This window comes from Glandiceps talaboti, chromosome 14 (assembly GCF_964340395.1).
Source record: "Glandiceps talaboti chromosome 14, keGlaTala1.1, whole genome shotgun sequence".
NCBI lineage: Eukaryota > Metazoa > Hemichordata > Enteropneusta > Spengelidae > Glandiceps > Glandiceps talaboti.
The window spans coordinates 21,462,346-21,483,235 of record NC_135562.1 but is presented as its reverse complement, the minus strand read 5'-3'; the positions used below and the strand labels follow the sequence as shown (position 1 = coordinate 21,483,235).

The window sequence follows — 20,890 nt, the reverse complement described above, 5'->3', positions numbered from 1 at the left end:
ATGCTAGTAGTGACAAGGTCACAGTGCTACTTTGCTAGTAGTGACAGAAGGTTACAGTGTTACTATGCTAGTAGTGACAGAAGGTTACAATGTTACTATGCTAGTAGTGACAGAAGGTTACAGTGTTACTATGCTAGTAGTGACAGAAGGTTACAGTGTTACTATGCTAGTAGTGACAGAAGGATACAGTGTTACTATGCTAGTAGTGACAGAAGGTTACAGTGTTACTATGCTAGTAGTGACAAGGTTAGTGTTACTATGCTAGTAGTGACAAGGTTACAGTGTTACTATGCTAGTAGTGACAGAAGGTTACAGTGTTACTATGCTAGTAGTGACAAGGATACAGTGTTACTATGCTAGTAGTGACAAGGTTACAGTGTTACTATGCTAGTAGTGACAAGGATACAGTGTTACTATGCTAGTAGTGACAGGTTACAGTGTTACTATGCTAGTAGTGACAAGGTTACAGTGTTACTATGCTAGTAGTGACAGGTTACAATGTTACTATGCTAGTAGTGACAGAAGGTTACAGTGTTACTATGCTAGTAGTGACAAGGATACAGTGTTACTATGCTAGTAGTGACAAGGTTACAGTGTTACTATGCTAGTAGTGACAAGGTTACAGTGTTACTATGCTAGTAGTGACAAGGTTACAGTGTTACTATGCTAGTAGTGACAGAAGGTTACAGTGTTACTATGCTAGTAGTGACAGAAGGTTACAGTGTTACTATGCTAGTAGTGACAGAAGGTTACAGTGTTACTATGCTAGTAGTGACAGAAGGTTACAGTGTTACTATGCTAGTAGTGACAGGTTACAATGTTACTATGCTAGTAGTGACAGAAGGTTACAGTGTTACAGTGTTACTATGCTAGTAGTGACAGAAGGTTACAATGTTACTATGCTAGTAGTGACAGAAGGTTACAGTGTTACTATGCTAGTAGTGACAGAAGGTCACAGTGTTACTATGCTAGTAGTGACAGAAGGTTACAGTGTTACTATGCTAGTAGTGACAGAAGGTTACAGTGTTACTATGCTAGTAGTGACAGAAGGTTAGTGTTACTATGCTAGTAGTGACAGAAGGTTACAATGTTACTATGCTAGTAGTGACAGAAGGTTACAGTGTTACTATGCTAGTAGTGACAGAAGGTTACAGTGTTACTATGCTAGTAGTGACAAGGATACAGTGTTACTATGCTAGTAGTGACAGGTTACAGTGTTACTATGCTAGTAGTGACAGAAGGTTACAGTGTTACTATGCTAGTAGTGACAGAAGGTTACAGTGTTACTATGCTAGTAGTGACAGAAGGTTACAATGTTACTATGCTAGTAGTGACAAGGTTAGTGTTACTATGCTAGTAGTGACAGAAGGTCACAGTGTTACTATGCTAGTAGTGACAGAAGGTTACAGTGTTACTATGCTAGTAGTGACAAGGATACAGTGTTACTATGCTAGTAGTGACAGGTTACAGTGTTACTATGGTAGTAGTGACAAGGTTACAGTGTTACTATGCTAGTAGTGACAAGGATACAGTGTTACTATGCTAGTAGTGACAAGGTTACAGTGTTACTATGCTAGTAGTGACAGAGAGTCATGCAGCTAAAACATATGTTGTAACTTGCTACATTCCTATGACATTTCATTTCCATCACATGTCAACAATGCTATAATTTTATTCCCAGCAAATCTGCTACAAATTACAACATTTCCATACCTAGTACCATAATTTTGGTCAGAACTCATGTAAAAATACATGTGGTAGATGTTACATATTTACCGCCCAGAATGAAAGCAGTGTAAAATGTAACTAAGTTACAATTCTTTGCTTCACTTTCAGCTTGTCAGTAATGCTATTTTATTCATGGCGTCTGTAGCAGAACGTGCACACTACAGGAATATATTTGAATCCCAAGACACTTTGACTAATATTTGTCAGAATGTAGTCGTTGTCAACATGTACTTTAGAGGTATGTATTTCTCACTTTTATTTATCTGAATTTCTCATGACACTTGATTTTGATCATGAGCACAACAGAAGTACATGTCAGGTTTATTCACTTTCTGAATCTTTACCATAACTTCTGCTCCACACTCTGCACAATGTATTACAAAACATTATTACATACGTACCAAAGATTGCTTGTAAGCATACTTAGTGGTATTTTCACTGCAATGCAATACTGAAAACATTATTGCATACCAGCATGCAAATGATATGCAAATGTGGACACAATCATTGGTTGTGATGATTGCATAGTGTCATTTTGACAGGAAATTTGTTGTTCATGATAAACATGACATGTAATAATAAGAGAACTCCATGACACTGAGTTCCAGTTTGGGCACTCACAGGTGTTTGCATAAGTGCTTGCAGTGTTTACTTCTGCACTTTCATAAGCAATTGTAGCAAAACAAGTGATATTATAGTACTGCAGCAGAGAGTATGCCACACTTGCACTCACTTGTCACAGGGTTCTGTCACACTATAGACATGTATAAGAATAAATTGACCTTTTTTGTTCTATCTTGACCCTGTGTCAGGAGATACATTACAACTGGTACTGTAACAGCTATTAGGAATTCAACACTTATAAAGGGAGAGTTCTTCTGTCAAGGTTGATACAACTAAACTATGCTACTCCACAAAATTATAACATGAACATCCTCAGCTAGAGCTGTATGTTATGCAGAGGTTGTTACCATGGCAATGACTACATATTGTTTATTATCTGGACAGATGCTGATGAAGAATTGTTTGAAGATAATCCAGAGGAGTACATCAGAAGAGACATTGAAGGTTCAGGTAAGATGTTGTCTAATTTCTTTAAACTATAATACAACTTTAGTTTGTCTGATGAAGAAAATGGTGGTGGGTTTCAGAACACAGGGTACTTTATTGTGGGTTTCAGAACACAGGGTACTTTATTGTGGGTTTCACAACACAGGGTACTTTATTGTGGGTTTCAGAACACAGGGTACTTTATTGTGGGTTTCAGAACACAGGGTACTTTATTGTGGGTTTCAGAACACGGTACTTTATTGTGGGTTTCAGAACACAGGGTACTTTATTGTGGGTTTCAGAACACAGGGTACTTTATTGTGGGTTTCAGAACACAGGGTACTTTATTGTGGGTTTCAGAACACAGGGTACTTTATTGTGGGTTTCAGAACACACGGTACTTTATTGTGGGTTTCAGAACACACGGTACTTTATTGTGGGTTTCAGAACACAGGGTATACATACTTTATTGTGTGTAGTATATGGATAGTGAACGGAGTATAATAGTTTCACTTAGAGTGGATGGACTATATAGAGTCTGGCTTATGGTGGAGCCACTATCATCAAGTCTTGCAAGGTAAAAAAAGGTATAATTTGGATCCAGTGTTAAACAATCTTTACATGCTCAGATGTTTGCTGGTTATTATTTTTACTCTTCAGAAAATGCTAATGATATAACTTTGATATGTTATTTTGATATGCTATACAGCATTTCTGAATATTATAACATACTTTTATCATTGACAGATATTGACACCAGGAGACGTGCAGCCAGTGACCTAGTGAGGGCGCTATGTAAATTTTTTGAGCAGCCTGTCACTCAGATCTTCTCCCACTATGTCAATCAAATGCTTCAGGTGAGTCTTGTTTTGCTATATGATGGAACTCCATGATGCATGTCAGTGGCATTTGCACATCAACTTCTTGCAACGCTATTTAGCCATACTTTCAGAATTTAAGCTAGTGGAAATACAGCAGAAAAACCTCAAGTTCAAGTACAATACTACAAACATCATGCAGCTTTGTTATTGTTACAAGTTTTAATTAGAAACTGCAAATTTTATTCTAAAAATAGAATTATTCTTGAATGTGATTTCGCGTACATTAGCAATCACATGCCATTTGTATACAGATATTCAATAAATACACTGCAGCACAATAGTATGCTTATGTAGTGATGAAATGTGATAATGGTCATTCAATGAAAGTAATGACTGGTATGTCATGTGATAATGATCATTCAATGAAAGTAATGACTGGTATGTCATGTGATAATGGCCATTCAATGAAAGTAATCACTGGTATGTCATGTGATAATGGCCATTCAATGAAAGTAATGACTGGTATGTCATGTGATAATGGTCATTCAATGAAAGTAATCACTGGTATGTCATGTGATAATGGTCATTCAATGAAAGTAATCACTGGTATGTCATGTGATAATGGTCATTCAATGAAAGTAATGACTGGTATGTCATGTGATAATGGTCATTCAATGAAAGTAATGACTGGTATGTCATGTGATAATGGTCATTCAATGAAAGTAATGACTGGTATGTCATGTGATAATGGTCATTCAATGAAAGTAATGACTGGTATGTCATGTGATAATGGTCATTCAATGAAAGTAATCACTGGTATGTCATGTGATAATGGTCATTCAATGAAAGTAATCACTGGTATGTCATGTGATAATGGTCATTCAATGAAAGTAATCACTGGTATGTCATGTGATAATGGTCATTCAATGAAAGTAATCACTGGTATGTCATGTGATAATGGTCATTCAATGAACTGACAATTGAGCAATTTGAAAAAATATGTCATGCTGTGAACCTAAATTCCAGTTACTGTAGATGCATGCTAAATTGTAACTCAATTACCATGATAGTAATGACTCTATCTAATTGTGACATATTGAGTGAATTATCAGTCAGTGTCATATTTCAAAGTTCCTTGTTTATTATCTTTTACCTTGAATATTTCAGTTATTTTTGACATCACCAAATGTAACAAATTTTCATATTGATTTATAATTTACAGGAGTACGTTAAAGATCCAGCAAAGAATTGGAAAAACAAAGATGTAGCAATCTACTTGGTGACATCTATAGCATCTAAATCTAAAACACAGAAGGTAAATAAGGAATGAGATTGTTTAGTTTTATGTTTATTATTGTAACACCTTCAGTTTGTCTCTTGAAATAAATAAGATATTTATATTGATAATGGTGGTTGTGGTGGTGGTGGTGGTGGTGATGATGATGATGATGATGATGATGATGATGATGATGATGATGATGATGATGATGATGATGATGATGATGATGATGATGATGATGATGATGATGATGATGATGACAAGTACAGTGGCAGTGTTGAGTGGGGTATCTTTATTATGTGTCAAAAGTTGAAAGTGAGAATTGAAGAAAAGGTATTACTAGTTTTGAAGATATAAATAACAGAAAAGATGATGTACTGACTATATATGACTGTCAACAGCATGGTACAACACAGACAAGTGAATTGGTCAATGTTTCGGATTTCTGTACAGGAAACATAGCACCTGATATACAGTCACCAAATGGTAAGTTTTTCAGATCACTAACTTGTAATAGTACAGGTACACACTGCTCAGTGTAAGATGTACTAGTAAGCCACTCTTTGTGAAAGTGAAAGTTGATCTTTCACTTATAATTTAGAAACGTGGCGATGACTTCTTAAGATTTTTTGACAGTTGGATTTGATGGATTTGTTCAGAATGCTGGCAATATTAAAAGAACTGAATGTTAACTGTGATTATGAATTAGTGCAAAGAGAGCACTATAGTTTAACAAGAGGAGAGCACTATAGTTTAACAAGAGGAGAGCACTATAGTTTAACAAGAGGAGAGCACTATAGTTTAACAAGAGGAGAGCACTATAGTTTAACAAGAGGAGAGCACTATAGTTTAACAAGAGGAGAGCATTATAGTTTAACAAGAGGAGATCACTATAGTTTAACAAGAGGAGAGCACTATAGTTTAACAAGAGGAGAGCACTATAGTTTAACAAGAGGAGAGCACTATAGTTTAACAAGAGGAGAGCACTATAGTTTAACAAGAGAAGAGCACTATAGTTTAACAAGAGAAGAGCATTATAGTTTAACAAGAGGAGGGCACTATAGTTTAACAAGAGGAGAGCATTATAGTTTAACAAGAGGAGGGCACTATAGTTTAACAAGAGGAGAGCACTATAGTTTAACAAGAGGAGAGCACTATAGTTTAACAAGAGGAGAGCACTATAGTTTAACAAGAGGAGAGCACTATAGTTTAACAAGAGGAGAGCACTATAGTTTAACAAGAGAAGAGCACTATAGTTTAACAAGAGAAGAGCATTATAGTTTAACAAGAGGAGGGCACTATAGTTTAACAAGAGGAGAGCATTATAGTTTAACAAGAGGAGGGCACTATAGTTTAACAAGAGGAGAGCACTATAGTTTAACAAGAGGAGAGCACTATAGTTTAACAAGAGGAGAGCACTATAGTTTAACAAGAGGAGATCACTATAGTTTAACAAGAGGAGAGCACTATAGTTTAACAAGAGGAGGGCACTATAGTTTAACAAGAGGAGAGCACTATAGTTTAACAAGAGGAGAGCATTATAGTTTAACAAGAGGAGAGCACTATAGTTTAACAAGAGGAGAGCACTATAGTTTAACAAGAGGAGAGCACTATAGTTTAACAAGAGGAGAGCACTATAGTTTAACAAGAGGAGAGCACTATAGTTTAACAAGAGGGGAGCACTATAGTTTAACAAGAGGAGAGCACTATAGTTTAACAAGAGGAGAGCACTATAGTTTAACAAGAGGAGAGCACTATAGTTTAACAAGAGGAGAGCACTATAGTTTAACAAGAGGAGAGCACTATAGTTTAACAAGAGGAGAGCACTATAGTTTAACAAGAGGAGAGCATTATAGTTTAACAAGAGGGGAGCACTATAGTTTAACAAGAGGAGAGCACTATAGTTTAACAAGAGGAGAGCACTATAGTTTAACAAGAGGAGAGAATTATAGTTTAACAAGAGGAGAGCACTATAGTTTAACAAGAGGAGAGCACTATAGTTTAACAAGAGGAGAGCACTATAGTTTAACAAGAGGAGAGCACTATAGTTTAACAAGAGGAGGGCACTATAGTTTAACAAGAGGAGAGCATTATAGTTTAACAAGAGGAGAGCACTATAGTTTAACAAGAGGAGAGCACTATAGTTTAACAAGAGGAGAGCATTATAGTTTAACAAGAGGGGAGCACTATAGTTTAACAAGAGGAGAGCACTATAGTTTAACAAGAGGGGAGCACTATAGTTTAACAAGAGGAGAGCACTATAGTTTAACAAGAGGAGAGCATTATAGTTTAACAAGAGGAGAGCACTATAGTTTAACAAGAGGAGAGCACTATAGTTTAACAAGAGGAGAGCACTATAGTTTAACAAGAGGAGAGCACTATAGTTTAACAAGAGGAGAGCACTATAGTTTAACAAGAGGAGAGCACTATAGTTTAACAAGAGGAGAGCACTATAGTTTAACAAGAGGAGAGCACTATAGTTTAACAAGAGGAGAGCACTATAGTTTAACAAGAGGAGAGCACTATAGTTTAACAAGAGGAGAGCACTATAGTTTAACAAGAGGAGAGCACTATAGTTTAACAAGAGAAGAGCACTATAGTTTAACAAGAGGAGAGCACTATAGTTTAACAAGAGGAGAGCACTATAGTTTAACAAGAGGAGAGCACTATAGTTTAACAAGAGGAGAGCACTATAGTTTAACAAGAGGAGGGCACTATAGTTTAACAAGAGGAGAGCACTATAGTTTAACAAGAGGAGAGCACTATAGTTTAACAAGAGGAGGGCACTATAGTTTAACAAGAGGAGAGCACTATAGTTTAACAAGAGGAGAGCACTATAGTTTAACAAGAGGAGAGCATTATAGTTTAACAAGAGGAGAGCACTATAGTTTAACAAGAGGAGGGCACTATAGTTTAACAAGAGGAGAGCATTATAGTTTAACAAGAGGAGAGCACTATAGTTTAACAAGAGACCCATGCTTTATGTACCTCAACTATCAAATTTATTTGTGAATGAAATCCTGGTATTGAAAGCAGATGCCATGAAGTAAGACAGTACATTCAATTCATATATTGCTATTTCAGTAAATGAAATCCCAGTATTGAATCATGAAGTATGACAGTACATTCAATTCATATATTGTTATTTCAGTAAATGAAATCCCAGTATTGAAAGCAGATGCCATGAAGTATATCATAACATTTAGAAGTCAGTTATCTCCAGACATCTTAACAGCATTAATTCCACACTTAATAAAGTTACTGACAGCTCAGAGTGTGGTGGTCCATACCTATGCAGCTATAGCATTGGAAAGAATCTTTACCACCAAGTCACAGACTGGAGGACCGATGTAAGTCAATTTAGATATCTTATGATTGTTAAAAAGCTGTTACAGTACAAACTGCTACTGGAAGGTTTTTTAAAACTGTTTTATTATGTACAGGTAATGACTTAATTGTAAAGTTGTACACCCTGTACAGGTAATGACTTAATTGTAAAGTTGTACACCCTGTACAGGTAATGACTTAATTGTAAAGTTGTACACCCTGTACAGGTAATGACTTAATTGTAAAGTTGTACACCCTGTACAGGTAATGACTTAATTGTAAAGTTGTACACCCTGTACAGGTAATGACTTAATTGTAAAGTTGTACACCCTGTACAGGTAATGACTTAATTGTAAAGTTGTACACCCTGTACAGGTAATGACTTAATTGTAAAGTTGTACACCCTGTACAGGTAATGACTTAATTGTAAAGTTGTATACCCTGTACAGGTAATAACTTAATTGTAAAGTTGTATACCCTGTACAGGTAATAACTTAATTGTAAAGTTGTATACCCTGTACAGGTAATGACTTAATTGTAAAGTTGTACACCCTGTACAGGTAATGACTTAATTGTAAAGTTGTACACCCTGTACAGGTAATGACTTAATTGTAAAGTTGTACACCCTGTACAGGTAATGAGTCAGACTTAATTGTAAAGTTGTACACCCTGTACAGGTAATGACTTAATTGTAAAGTTGTACACCCTGTACTCTATGGGTAAATGTATTTGTATAGCAGTATATATAATATGGTACTGTGTAACATCTTTTTACATTACACACATTTACTGAGAAAAACAGTTGAAACTGGTTCCACATTCATTGCTTAGTTGGAGGTCCTTGCTGTAGACATTCATTGCTTAGTTGGAGGTCCTTGTCATAGACATTCATTGCTTAGTTGGAGGTCCTTGCTGTAGACATTCATTGCTTAGTTGGAGGTCCTTGTCATAGACAATCATTGCTTAGTTGGAGGTCCTTGCTGTAGACATTCATTGCTTAGTTGGAGGTCCTTGCTGTAGACATTCATTGCTTAGTTGGAGGTCCTTGCTGTAGACATTCATTGCCTAGTTGGAGGTCCTTGTCATAGACATTCATTGCTTAGTTGGAGGTCCTTGTCATAGACATTCATTGCTTAGTTGGAGGTCCTTGTCATAGACAATCATTGCTTAGTTGGAGGTCCTTGCTGTAGACATTCATTGCTTAGTTGGAGGTCCTTGTCATAGACAATCATTGCTTAGTTGGAGGTCCTTGTCATAGACAATCATTGCTTAGTTGGTGGTCCTTGTCATAGACATTCATTGCTTAGTTGGAGGTCCTTGCTGTAGACATTCATTGCTTAGTTGGAGGTCCTTGCTGTAGACATTCATTGCTTAGTTGGAGGTCCTTGTCATAGACTTTCATTGCTTAGTTGGAGGTCCTTGCTGTAGACAATCATTGCTTAGTTGGAGGTCCTTGTCATAGACATTCATTGCTTAGTTGGAGGTCCTTGTCATAGACATTCATTGCTTAGTTGGAGGTCCTTGCTGTAGACAATCATTGCTTAGTTGGAGGTCCTTGTCATAGACATTCATTGCTTAGTTGGAGGTCCTTGCTGTAGACATTCATTGCTTAGTTGGAGGTCCTTGTCATAGACATTCATTGCTTAGTTGGAGGTCCTTGTCATAGACAATCATTGCTTAGTTGGAGGTCCTTGCTGTAGACATTCATTGCTTAGTTGGAGGTCCTTGCTGTAGACATTCATTGCTTAGTTGGAGGTCCTTGTCATAGACTTTCATTGCCTAGTTGGAGGTCCTTGTCATAGACATTCATTGCTTAGTTGGAGGTCCTTGCTGTAGACATTCATTGCTTAGTTGGAGGTCCTTGCTGTAGACTTTCATTGCTTAGTTGGAGGTCCTTGTCATAGACATTCATTGCTTAGTTGGAGGTCCTTGTCATAGACATTCATTGCTTAGTTGGAGGTCCTTGCTGTAGACATTCATTGCTTAGTTGGAGGTCCTTGTCAAAGACATTCATTGCTTAGTTGGAGGTCCTTGTCATAGACATTCATTGCTAAGTTGGAGGTCCTTGTCATAGACATTCATTGCTTAGTTGGAGGTCCTTGCTGTAGACAATCATTGCTTAGTTGGAGGTCCTTGCTGTAGACATTCATTGCTTAGTTGGAGGTCCTTGCTATAGACATTCATTGCTTAGTTGGAGGTCCTTGTCATAGACAATCATTGCTTAGTTGGAGGTCCTTGCTGTAGACATTCATTGCTTAGTTGGAGGTCCTTGTCATAGACTTTCATTGCTTAGTTGGAGGTCCTTGCTGTAGACATTCATTGCTTAGTTGGAGGTCCTTGTCATAGACTTTCATTGCTTAGTTGGAGGTCCTTGCTGTAGACATTCATTGCTTAGTTGGAGGTCCTTGTCATAGACATTCATTGCTTAGTTGGAGGTCCTTGCTGTAGACATTCATTGCTTAGTTGGAGGTCCTTGCTGTAGACATTCATTGCTTAGTTGGAGGTCCTTGTCATAGACATTCATTGCTTAGTTGGAGGTCCTTGCTGTAGACAATCATTGCTTAGTTGGAGGTCCTTGTCATAGACAATCATTGCTTAGTTGGAGGTCCTTGTCATAGACATTCATTGCTTAGTTGGAGGTCCTTGCTATAGACATTCATTGCTTAGTTGGAGGTCCTTGCTGTAGACATTCATTGCTTAGTTGGAGGTCCTTGTCATAGACATTCATTGCTTAGTTGGAGGTCCTTGCTGTAGACATTCATTGCTTAGTTGGAGGTCCTTGTCGTAGACATTCATTGCTTAGTTGGAGGTCCTTGTCGTAGACATTCATTGCTTAGTTGGAGGTCCTTGTCATAGACATTCATTGCTTAGTTGGAGGTCCTTGCTGTAGACATTCATTGCTTAGTTGGAGGTCCTTGTCATAGACATTCATTGCTTAGTTGGAGGTCCTTGCTGTAGACATTCATTGCTTAGTTGGAGGTCCTTGTCATAGACATTCATTGCTTAGTTGGAGGTCCTTGTCATAGACATTCATTGCTTAGTTGGAGGTCCTTGCTGTAGACATTCATTGCTTAGTTGGAGGTCCTTGTCATAGACAATCATTGCTTAGTTGAAGGTCCTTGCTGTAGACATTCATTGCTTAGTTGGAGGTCCTTGCTGTAGACATTCATTGCTTAGTTGGAGGTCCTTGTCATAGACATTCATTGCTTAGTTGGAGGTCCTTGCTGTAGACATTCATTGCTTAGTTGGAGGTCCTTGCTGTAGACATTCATTGCTTAGTTGGAGGTCCTTGTCATAGACATTGCTTAGTTGGAGGTCCTTGCTGTAGACATTCATTGCTTAGTTGGAGGTCCTTGCTGTAGGCATTCATTGCTTAGTTGGAGGTCCTTGTCATAGACATTCATTGCTTAGTTGGAGGTCCTTGTCATAGACAATCATTGCTTAGTTGGAGGTCCTTGTCATAGACATTCATTGCTTAGTTGGAGGTCCTTGCTGTAGACATTCATTGCTTAGTTGGAGGTCCTTGTCGTAGACATTCATTGCTTAGTTGGAGGTCCTTGTCATAGACATTCATTGCTTAGTTGGAGGTCCTTGCTGTAGACATTCATTGCTTAGTTGGAGGTCCTTGTCATAGACATTCATTGCTTAGTTGGAGGTCCTTGCTGTAGACATTCATTGCTTAGTTGGAGGTCCTTGTCATAGACATTCATTGCTTAGTTGGAGGTCCTTGCTGTAGACAATCATTGCTTAGTTGGAGGTCCTTGTCATAGACATTCATTGCTTAGTTGGAGGTCCTTGTCATAGACAATCATTGCTTAGTTGGAGGTCCTTGTCATAGACATTCATTGCTTAGTTGGAGGTCCTTGTCATAGACATTCATTGCTTAGTTGGAGGTCCTTGCTGTAGACATTCATTGCTTAGTTGGAGGTCCTTGTCATAGACATTCATTGCTTAGTTGGAGGTCCTTGCTGTAGACATTCATTGCTTAGTTGGAGGTCCTTGTCATAGACATTCATTGCTTAGTTGGAGGTCCTTGTCATAGACATTCATTGCTTAGTTGGAGGTCCTTGCTGTAGACATTCATTGCTTAGTTGGAGGTCCTTGCTGTAGACATTCATTGCTTAGTTGGAGGTCCTTGTCATAGACATTCATTGCTTAGTTGGAGGTCCTTGTCATAGACATTCATTGCTTAGTTGGAGGTCCTTGTCATAGACATTCATTGCTTAGTTGGAGGTCCTTGCTGTAGACATTCATTGCTTAGTTGGAGGTCCTTGTCATAGACATTCATTGCTTAGTTGGAGGTCCTTGCTGTAGACATTCATTGCTTAGTTGGAGGTCCTTGTCATAGACATTCATTGCTTAGTTGGAGGTCCTTGCTGTAGACATTCATTGCTTAGTTGGAGGTCCTTGTCATAGACATTCATTGCTTAGTTGGAGGTCCTTGTCATAGACATTCATTGCTTAGTTGGAGGTCCTTGCTGTAGACATTCATTGCTTAGTTGGAGGTCCTTGTCATAGACATTCATTGCTTAGTTGGAGGTCCTTGCTATAGACATTCATTGCTTAGTTGGAGGTCCTTGTCATAGACAATCATTGCTTAGTTGGAGGTCCTTGTCATAGACATTCATTGCTTAGTTGGAGGTCCTTGCTATAGACATTCATTGCTTAGTTGGAGGTCCTTGCTATAGCCATTCATTGCTTAGTTGGAGGTCCTTGCTGTAGACATTCATTGCTTAGTTGGAGGTCCTTGCTATAGACATTCATTGCTTAGTTGGAGGTCCTTGTCATAGACAATCATTGCTTAGTTGGAGGTCCTTGTCATAGACATTCATTGCTTAGTTGGAGGTCCTTGTCATAGACATTCATTGCTTAGTTGGAGGTCCTTGCTGTAGACATTCATTGCTTAGTTGGAGGTCCTTGTCATATACATTCATTGCTTAGTTGGAGGTCCTTGTCATAGACAATCATTGCTTAGTTGGAGGTCCTTGTCATAGACAATCATTGCTTAGTTGGTGGTCCTTGTCATAGACAATCATTGCTTAGTTGGAGGTCCTTGCTGTAGACATTCATTGCTTAGTTGGAGGTCCTTGTCATAGACAATCATTGCTTAGTTGGAGGTCCTTGCTGTAGACATTCATTGCTTAGTTGGAGGTCCTTGTCATAGACAATCATTGCTTAGTTGGAGGTCCTTGCTGTAGACATTCATTGCTTAGTTGGAGGTCCTTGCTGTAGACATTCATTGCTTAGTTGGAGGTCCTTGTCATAGACATTCATTGCTTAGTTGGAGGTCCTTGTCATAGACATTCATTGCTTAGTTGGAGGTCCTTGTCATAGACATTCATTGCTTAGTTGGAGGTCCTTGTCATAGACATTCATTGCTTAGTTGGAGGTCCTTGTCATAGACATTCATTGCTTAGTTGGAGGTCCTTGTCATAGACAATCATTGCTTAGTTGGAGGTCCTTGTCATAGACAATCATTGCTTAGTTGGAGGTCCTTGTCATAGACAATCATTGCTTAGTTGGAGGTCCTTGTCATAGACAATCATTGCTTAGTTGGAGGTCCTTGCTGTAGACATTCATTGCTTAGTTGGAGGTCCTTGTCATAGACAATCATTGCTTAGTTGGAGGTCCTTGTCATAGACATTCATTGCTTAGTTGGAGGTCCTTGCTGTAGACATTCATTGCTTAGTTGGAGGTCCTTGCTGTAGACATTCATTGCTTAGTTGGAGGTCCTTGCTGTAGACATTCATTGCTTAGTTGGAGGTCCTTGTCGTAGACATTCATTGCTTAGTTGGAGGTCCTTGTCATAGACATTCATTGCTTAGTTGGAGGTCCTTGCTGTAGACATTCATTGCTTAGTTGGAGGTCCTTGTCATATACATTCATTGCTTAGTTGGAGGTCCTTGTCATAGACAATCATTGCTTAGTTGGAGGTCCTTGTCATAGACAATCATTGCTTAGTTGGTGGTCCTTGTCATAGACAATCATTGCTTAGTTGGAGGTCCTTGTCATAGACAATCATTGCTTAGTTGGAGGTCCTTGTCATAGACATTCATTGCTTAGTTGGAGGTCCTTGCTGTAGACATTCATTGCTTAGTTGGAGGTCCTTGCTATAGACATTCATTGCTTAGTTGGAGGTCCTTGTCATAGACTTTCATTGCTAAGTTGGAGGTCCTTGTCATAGACATTCATTGCTTAGTTGGAGGTCCTTGCTGTAGACATTCATTGCTTAGTTGGAGGTCCTTGCTGTAGACATTCATTGCTTAGTTGGAAGTCCTTGTCATAGACAATCATTGCTTAGTTGGAGGTCCTTGTCATAGACATTCATTGCTTAGTTGGAGGTCCTTGCTGTAGACATTCATTGCTTAGTTGGAGGTCCTTGCTGTAGACATTCATTGCTTAGTTGGAGGTCCTTGTCATAGACATTCATTGCTTAGTTGGAGGTCCTTGCTGTAGACATTCATTGCTTAGTTGGAGGTCCTTGTCATAGACTTTCATTGCTTAGTTGGAGGTCCTTGTCATAGACATTCATTGCTTAGTTGGAGGTCCTTGTCATAGACATTCATTGCTTAGTTGGAGGTCCTTGCTGTAGACATTCATTGCTTAGTTGGAGGTCCTTGCTGTAGACATTCATTGCTTAGTTGGAGGTCCTTGCTGTAGACATTCATTGCTTAGTTGGAGGTCCTTGTCATAGACATTCATTGCTTAGTTGGAGGTCCTTGTCATAGACATTCATTGCTTAGTTGGAGGTCCTTGCTGTAGACATTCATTGCTTAGTTGGAGGTCCTTGCTGTAGACATTCATTGCTTAGTTGGAGGTCCTTGCTGTAGACATTCATTGCTTAGTTGGAGGTCCTTGTCATAGACATTCATTGCTTAGTTGGAGGTCCTTGCTGTAGACATTCATTGCTTAGTTGGAGGTCCTTGTCATAGACATTCATTGCTTAGTTGGAGGTCCTTGCTATAGACATTCATTGCTTAGTTGGAGGTCCTTGTCATAGACTTTCATTGCTTAGTTGGAGGTCCTTGTCATAGACATTCATTGCTTAGTTGGAGGTCCTTGCTGTAGACATTCATTGCTTAGTTGGAGGTCCTTGTCATAGACATTCATTGCTTAGTTGGAGGTCCTTGTCATAGCCATTCATTGCTTAGTTGGAGGTCCTTGCTGTAGACTTTCATTGCTTAGTTGGAGGTCCTTGTCATAGCCATTCATTGCTTAGTTGGAGGTCCTTGCTGTAGACTTTCATTGCTTAGTTGGAGGTCCTTGTCATAGCCATTCATTGCTTAGTTGGAGGTCCTTGCTGTAGACTTTCATTGCTTAGTTGGAGGTCCTTGTCATAGACATTCATTGCTTAGTTGGAGGTCCTTGTCGTAGACATTCATTGCTTAGTTGGAGGTCCTTGTCGTAGACATTCATTGCTTAGTTGGAGGTCCTTGTCATAGACATTCATTGCTTAGTTGGAGGTCCTTGCTGTAGACATTCATTGCTTAGTTGGAGGTCCTTGCTGTAGACATTCATTGCTTAGTTGGAGGTCCTTGTCGTAGACTTTCATTGCTTAGTTGGAGGTCCTTGTCATAGACATTCATTGCTTAGTTGGAGGTCCTTGTCATAGACATTCATTGCTTAGTTGGAGGTCCTTGTCATAGACATTCATTGCTTAGTTGGAGGTCCTTGCTGTAGACATTCATTGCTTAGTTGGAGGTCCTTGCTGTAGACATTCATTGCTTAGTTGGAGGTCCTTGTCATAGACATTCATTGCTTAGTTGGAGGTCCTTGCTGTAGACATTCATTGCTTAGTTGGAGGTCCTTGCTGTAGACATTCATTGCTTAGTTGGAGGTCCTTGTCATAGACATTCATTGCTTAGTTGGAGGTCCTTGCTGTAGACATTCATTGCTTAGTTGGAGGTCCTTGCTGTAGACATTCATTGCTTAGTTGGAGGTCCTTGCTGTAGACATTCATTGCTTAGTTGGAGGTCCTTGTCATAGACATTCATTGCTTAGTTGGAGGTCCTTGTCATAGACATTCATTGCTTAGTTGGAGGTCCTTGCTGTAGACATTCATTGCTTAGTTGGAGGTCCTTGCTGTAGACATTCATTGCTTAGTTGGAGGTCCTTGCTGTAGACATTCATTGCTTAGTTGGAGGTCCTTGTCATAGACAATCATTGCTTAGTTGGAGGTCCTTGTCATAGACATTCATTGCTTAGTTGGAGGTCCTTGTCATAGACATTCATTGCTTAGTTGGAGGTCCTTGCTGTAGACATTCATTGCTTAGTTGGAGGTCCTTGTCATAGCCATTCATTGCTTAGTTGGAGGTCCTTGTCATAGACATTCATTGCTTAGTTGGAGGTCCTTGCTGTAGACATTCATTGCTTAGTTGGAGGTCCTTGCTGTAAACATTCATTGCATAGTTGGAGGTCCTTGTCGTAGACTTTCATTGCTTAGTTGGAGGTCCTTGTCATAGACATTCATTGCTTAGTTGGAGGTCCTTGTCATAGACATTCATTGCTAAGTTGGAGGTCCTTGTCATAGACATTCATTGCTTAGTTGGAGGTCCTTGCTGTAGACATTCATTGCTTAGTTGGAGGTCCTTGCTGTAGACATTCATTGCTTAGTTGGAGGTCCTTGTCATAGACATTCATTGCTTAGTTGGAGGTCCTTGCTGTAGACATTCATTGCTTAGTTGGAGGTCCTTGCTGTAGACATTCATTGCTTAGTTGGAGGTCCTTGCTGTAGACATTCATTGCTTAGTTGGAGGTCCTTGCTGTAGACATTCATTGCTTAGTTGGAGGTCCTTGTCATAGACATTCATTGCTTAGTTGGAGGTCCTTGCTGTAGACATTCATTGCTTAGTTGGAGGTCCTTGCTGTAGACATTCATTGCTTAGTTGGAGGTCCTTGCTGTAGACATTCATTGCTTAGTTGGAGGTCCTTGCTGTAGACATTCATTGCTTAGTTGGAGGTCCTTGCTGTAGACATTCATTGCTTAGTTGGAGGTCCTTGTCATAGACATTCATTGCTTAGTTGGAGGTCCTTGCTGTAGACATTCATTGCTTAGTTGGAGGTCCTTGCTGTAGACATTCATTGCTTAGTTGGAGGTCCTTGCTATAGACATTCATTGCTTAGTTGGAGGTCCTTGCTGTAGACATTCATTGCTTAGTTGGAGGTCCTTGCTATAGACATTCATTGCTTAGTTGGAGGTCCTTGCTGTAGACATTCATTGCTTAGTTGGAGGTCCTTGCTGTATACATTCATTGCTTAGTTGGAGGTCCTTGTCATAGACATTCATTGCTTAGTTGGAGGTCCTTGCTGTAGACATTCATTGCTTAGTTGGAGGTCCTTGTCATAGACATTCATTGCTTAGTTGGAGGTCCTTGTCATAGACATTCATTGCTTAGTTGGAGGTCCTTGCTGTAGACATTCATTGCTTAGTTGGAGGTCCTTGCTGTAGACATTCATTGCTTAGTTGGAGGTCCTTGCTGTAGACATTCATTGCTTAGTTGGAGGTCCTTGCTGTAGACATTCATTGCTTAGTTGGAGGTCCTTGCTGTAGACATTCATTGCTTAGTTGGAGGTCCTTGTCATAGACATTCATTGCTTAGTTGGAGGTCCTTGCTGTAGACATTCATTGCTTAGTTGGAGGTCCTTGTCATAGACATTCATTGCTTAGTTGGAGGTCCTTGTCATAGACAATCATTGCTTAGTTGGAGGTCCTTGCTGTAGACATTCATTGCTTAGTTGGAGGTCCTTGTCATAGACATTCATTGCTTAGTTGGAGGTCCTTGCTGTAGACATTCATTGCTTAGTTGGAGGTCCTTGTCATAGACATTCATTGCTTAGTTGGAGGTCCTTGCTATAGACATTCATTGCTTAGTTGGAGGTCCTTGTCATAGACATTCATTGCTTAGTTGGAGGTCCTTGCTGTAGACATTCATTGCTTAGTTGGAGGTCCTTGTCATAGACATTCATTGCTTAGTTGGAGGTCCTTGTCATAGACATTCATTGCTTAGTTGGAGGTCCTTGCTGTAGACATTCATTGCTTAGTTGGAGGTCCTTGTCATAGACATTCATTGCTTAGTTGGAGGTCCTTGTTGTAGACATTCATTGCTTAGTTGGAGGTCCTTGCTGTAGACATTCATTGCTTAGTTGGAGGTCCTTGCTGTAGACATTCATTGCTTAGTTGGAGGTCCTTGTCATAGACATTCATTGCTTAGTTGGAGGTCCTTGTCATAGACATTCATTGCTTAGTTGGAGGTCCTTGTCGTAGACATTCATTGCTTAGTTGGAGGTCCTTGTCGTAGACATTCATTGCTTAGTTGGAGGTCCTTGTCATAGACATTCATTGCTTAGTTGGAGGTCCTTGCTATAGACATTCATTGCTTAGTTGGAGGTCCTTGCTATAGACATTCATTGCTTAGTTGGAGGTCCTTGCTGTAGACATTCATTGCTTAGTTGGAGGTCCTTGCTGTATACAATCATTGCTTAGTTGGAGGTCCTTGTCATAGACATTCATTGCTTAGTTGGAGGTCCTTGTCATAGACATTCATTGCTTAGTTGGAGGTCCTTGTCATAGACATTCATTGCTTAGTTGGAGGTCCTTGTCGTAGACATTCATTGCTTAGTTGGAGGTCCTTGTCATAGACATTCATTGCTTAGTTGGAGGTCCTTGCTGTAGACATTCATTGCTTAGTTGGAGGTCCTTGTCATAGACATTCATTGCTTAGTTGGAGGTCCTTGCTGTAGACATTCATTGCTTAGTTGGAGGTCCTTGTCATAGACATTCATTGCTTAGTTGGAGGTCCTTGCTGTAGACAATCATTGCTTAGTTGGAGGTCCTTGTCATAGACATTCATTGCTTAGTTGGAGGTCCTTGTCATAGACAATCATTGCTTAGTTGGAGGTCCTTGTCATAGACATTCATTGCTTAGTTGGAGGTCCTTGTCATAGACATTCATTGCTTAGTTGGAGGTCCTTGCTGTAGACATTCATTGCTTAGTTGGAGGTCCTTGTCATAGACATTCATTGCTTAGTTGGAGGTCCTTGCTGTAGACATTCATTGCTTAGTTGGAGGTCCTTGTCATAGACATTCATTGCTTAGTTGGAGGTCCTTGTCATAGACATTCATTGCTTAGTTGGAGGTCCTTGCTGTAGACATTCATTGCTTAGTTGGAGGTCCTTGCTGTAGACATTCATTGCTTAGTTGGAGGTCCTTGTCATAGACATTCATTGCTTAGTTGGAGGTCCTTGTCATAGACATTCATTGCTTAGTTGGAGGTCCTTGTCATAGACATTCATTGCTTAGTTGGAGGTCCTTGCTGTAGACATTCATTGCTTAGTTGGAGGTCCTTGTCATAGACATTCATTGCTTAGTTGGAGGTCCTTGCTGTAGACATTCATTGCTTAGTTGGAGGTCCTTGTCATAGACATTCATTGCTTAGTTGGAGGTCCTTGCTGTAGACATTCATTGCTTAGTTGGAGGTCCTTGTCATAGACATTCATTGCTTAGTTGGAGGTCCTTGTCATAGACATTCATTGCTTAGTTGGAGGTCCTTGCTGTAGACATTCATTGCTTAGTTGGAGGTCCTTGTCATAGACATTCATTGCTTAGTTGGAGGTCCTTGCTATAGACATTCATTGCTTAGTTGGAGGTCCTTGTCATAGACAATCATTGCTTAGTTGGAGGTCCTTGTCATAGACATTCATTGCTTAGTTGGAGGTCCTTGCTATAGACATTCATTGCTTAGTTGGAGGTCCTTGCTATAGCCATTCATTGCTTAGTTGGAGGTCCTTGCTGTAGACATTCATTGCTTAGTTGGAGGTCCTTGCTATAGACATTCATTGCTTAGTTGGAGGTCCTTGTCATAGACAATCATTGCTTAGTTGGAGGTCCTTGTCATAGACATTCATTGCTTAGTTGGAGGTCCTTGTCATAGACATTCATTGCTTAGTTGGAGGTCCTTGCTGTAGACATTCATTGCTTAGTTGGAGGTCCTTGCTATAGACATTCATTGCTTAGTTGGAGGTCCTTGTCATAGACATTCATTGCTTAGTTGGAGGTCCTTGTCATAGACATTCATTGCTTAGTTGGAGGTCCTTGTCATAGACATTCATTGCTTAGTTGGAGGTCCTTGTCATAGACATTCATTGCTTAGTTGGAGGTCCTTGTCATAGACATTCATTGCTTAGTTGGAGGTCCTTGTCATAGACAATCATTGCTTAGTTGGAGGTCCTTGTCATAGACAATCATTGCTTAGTTGGAGGTCCTTGTCATAGACAATCATTGCTTAGTTGGAGGTCCTTGTCATAGACAATCATTGCTTAGTTGGAGGTCCTTGCTGTAGACATTCATTGCTTAGTTGGAGGTCCTTGTCATAGACAATCATTGCTTAGTTGGAGGTCCTTGTCATAGACATTCATTGCTTAGTTGGAGGTCCTTGCTGTAGACATTCATTGCTTAGTTGGAGGTCCTTGCTGTAGACATTCATTGCTTAGTTGGAGGTCCTTGCTGTAGACATTCATTGCTTAGTTGGAGGTCCTTGTCGTAGACATTCATTGCTTAGTTGGAGGTCCTTGTCATAGACATTCATTGCTTAGTTGGAGGTCCTTGCTGTAGACATTCATTGCTTAGTTGGAGGTCCTTGTCATATACATTCATTGCTTAGTTGGAGGTCCTTGTCATAGACAATCA

At 39.6% G+C, this 20,890-nt stretch overlaps 1 protein-coding gene across 1 annotated transcript in view; it reads left to right on the top strand.

Annotated features, from left to right (window-relative positions):
- LOC144445433 (exportin-2-like) overlaps positions 1 to 20,890 on the top strand; it is a 58,348-nt gene that overhangs the window by 18,631 nt on the left and 18,827 nt on the right. Inside the window, exons 10-15 of the mRNA XM_078134976.1 lie at positions 1,837 to 1,966; positions 2,737 to 2,802; positions 3,526 to 3,635; positions 4,822 to 4,914; positions 5,280 to 5,364; positions 8,030 to 8,228. Of these exons, the coding sequence (XP_077991102.1) occupies positions 1,837 to 1,966; positions 2,737 to 2,802; positions 3,526 to 3,635; positions 4,822 to 4,914; positions 5,280 to 5,364; positions 8,030 to 8,228 (683 nt within the window). The remainder of the gene's footprint in view (positions 1 to 1,836; positions 1,967 to 2,736; positions 2,803 to 3,525; positions 3,636 to 4,821; positions 4,915 to 5,279; positions 5,365 to 8,029; positions 8,229 to 20,890) is intronic.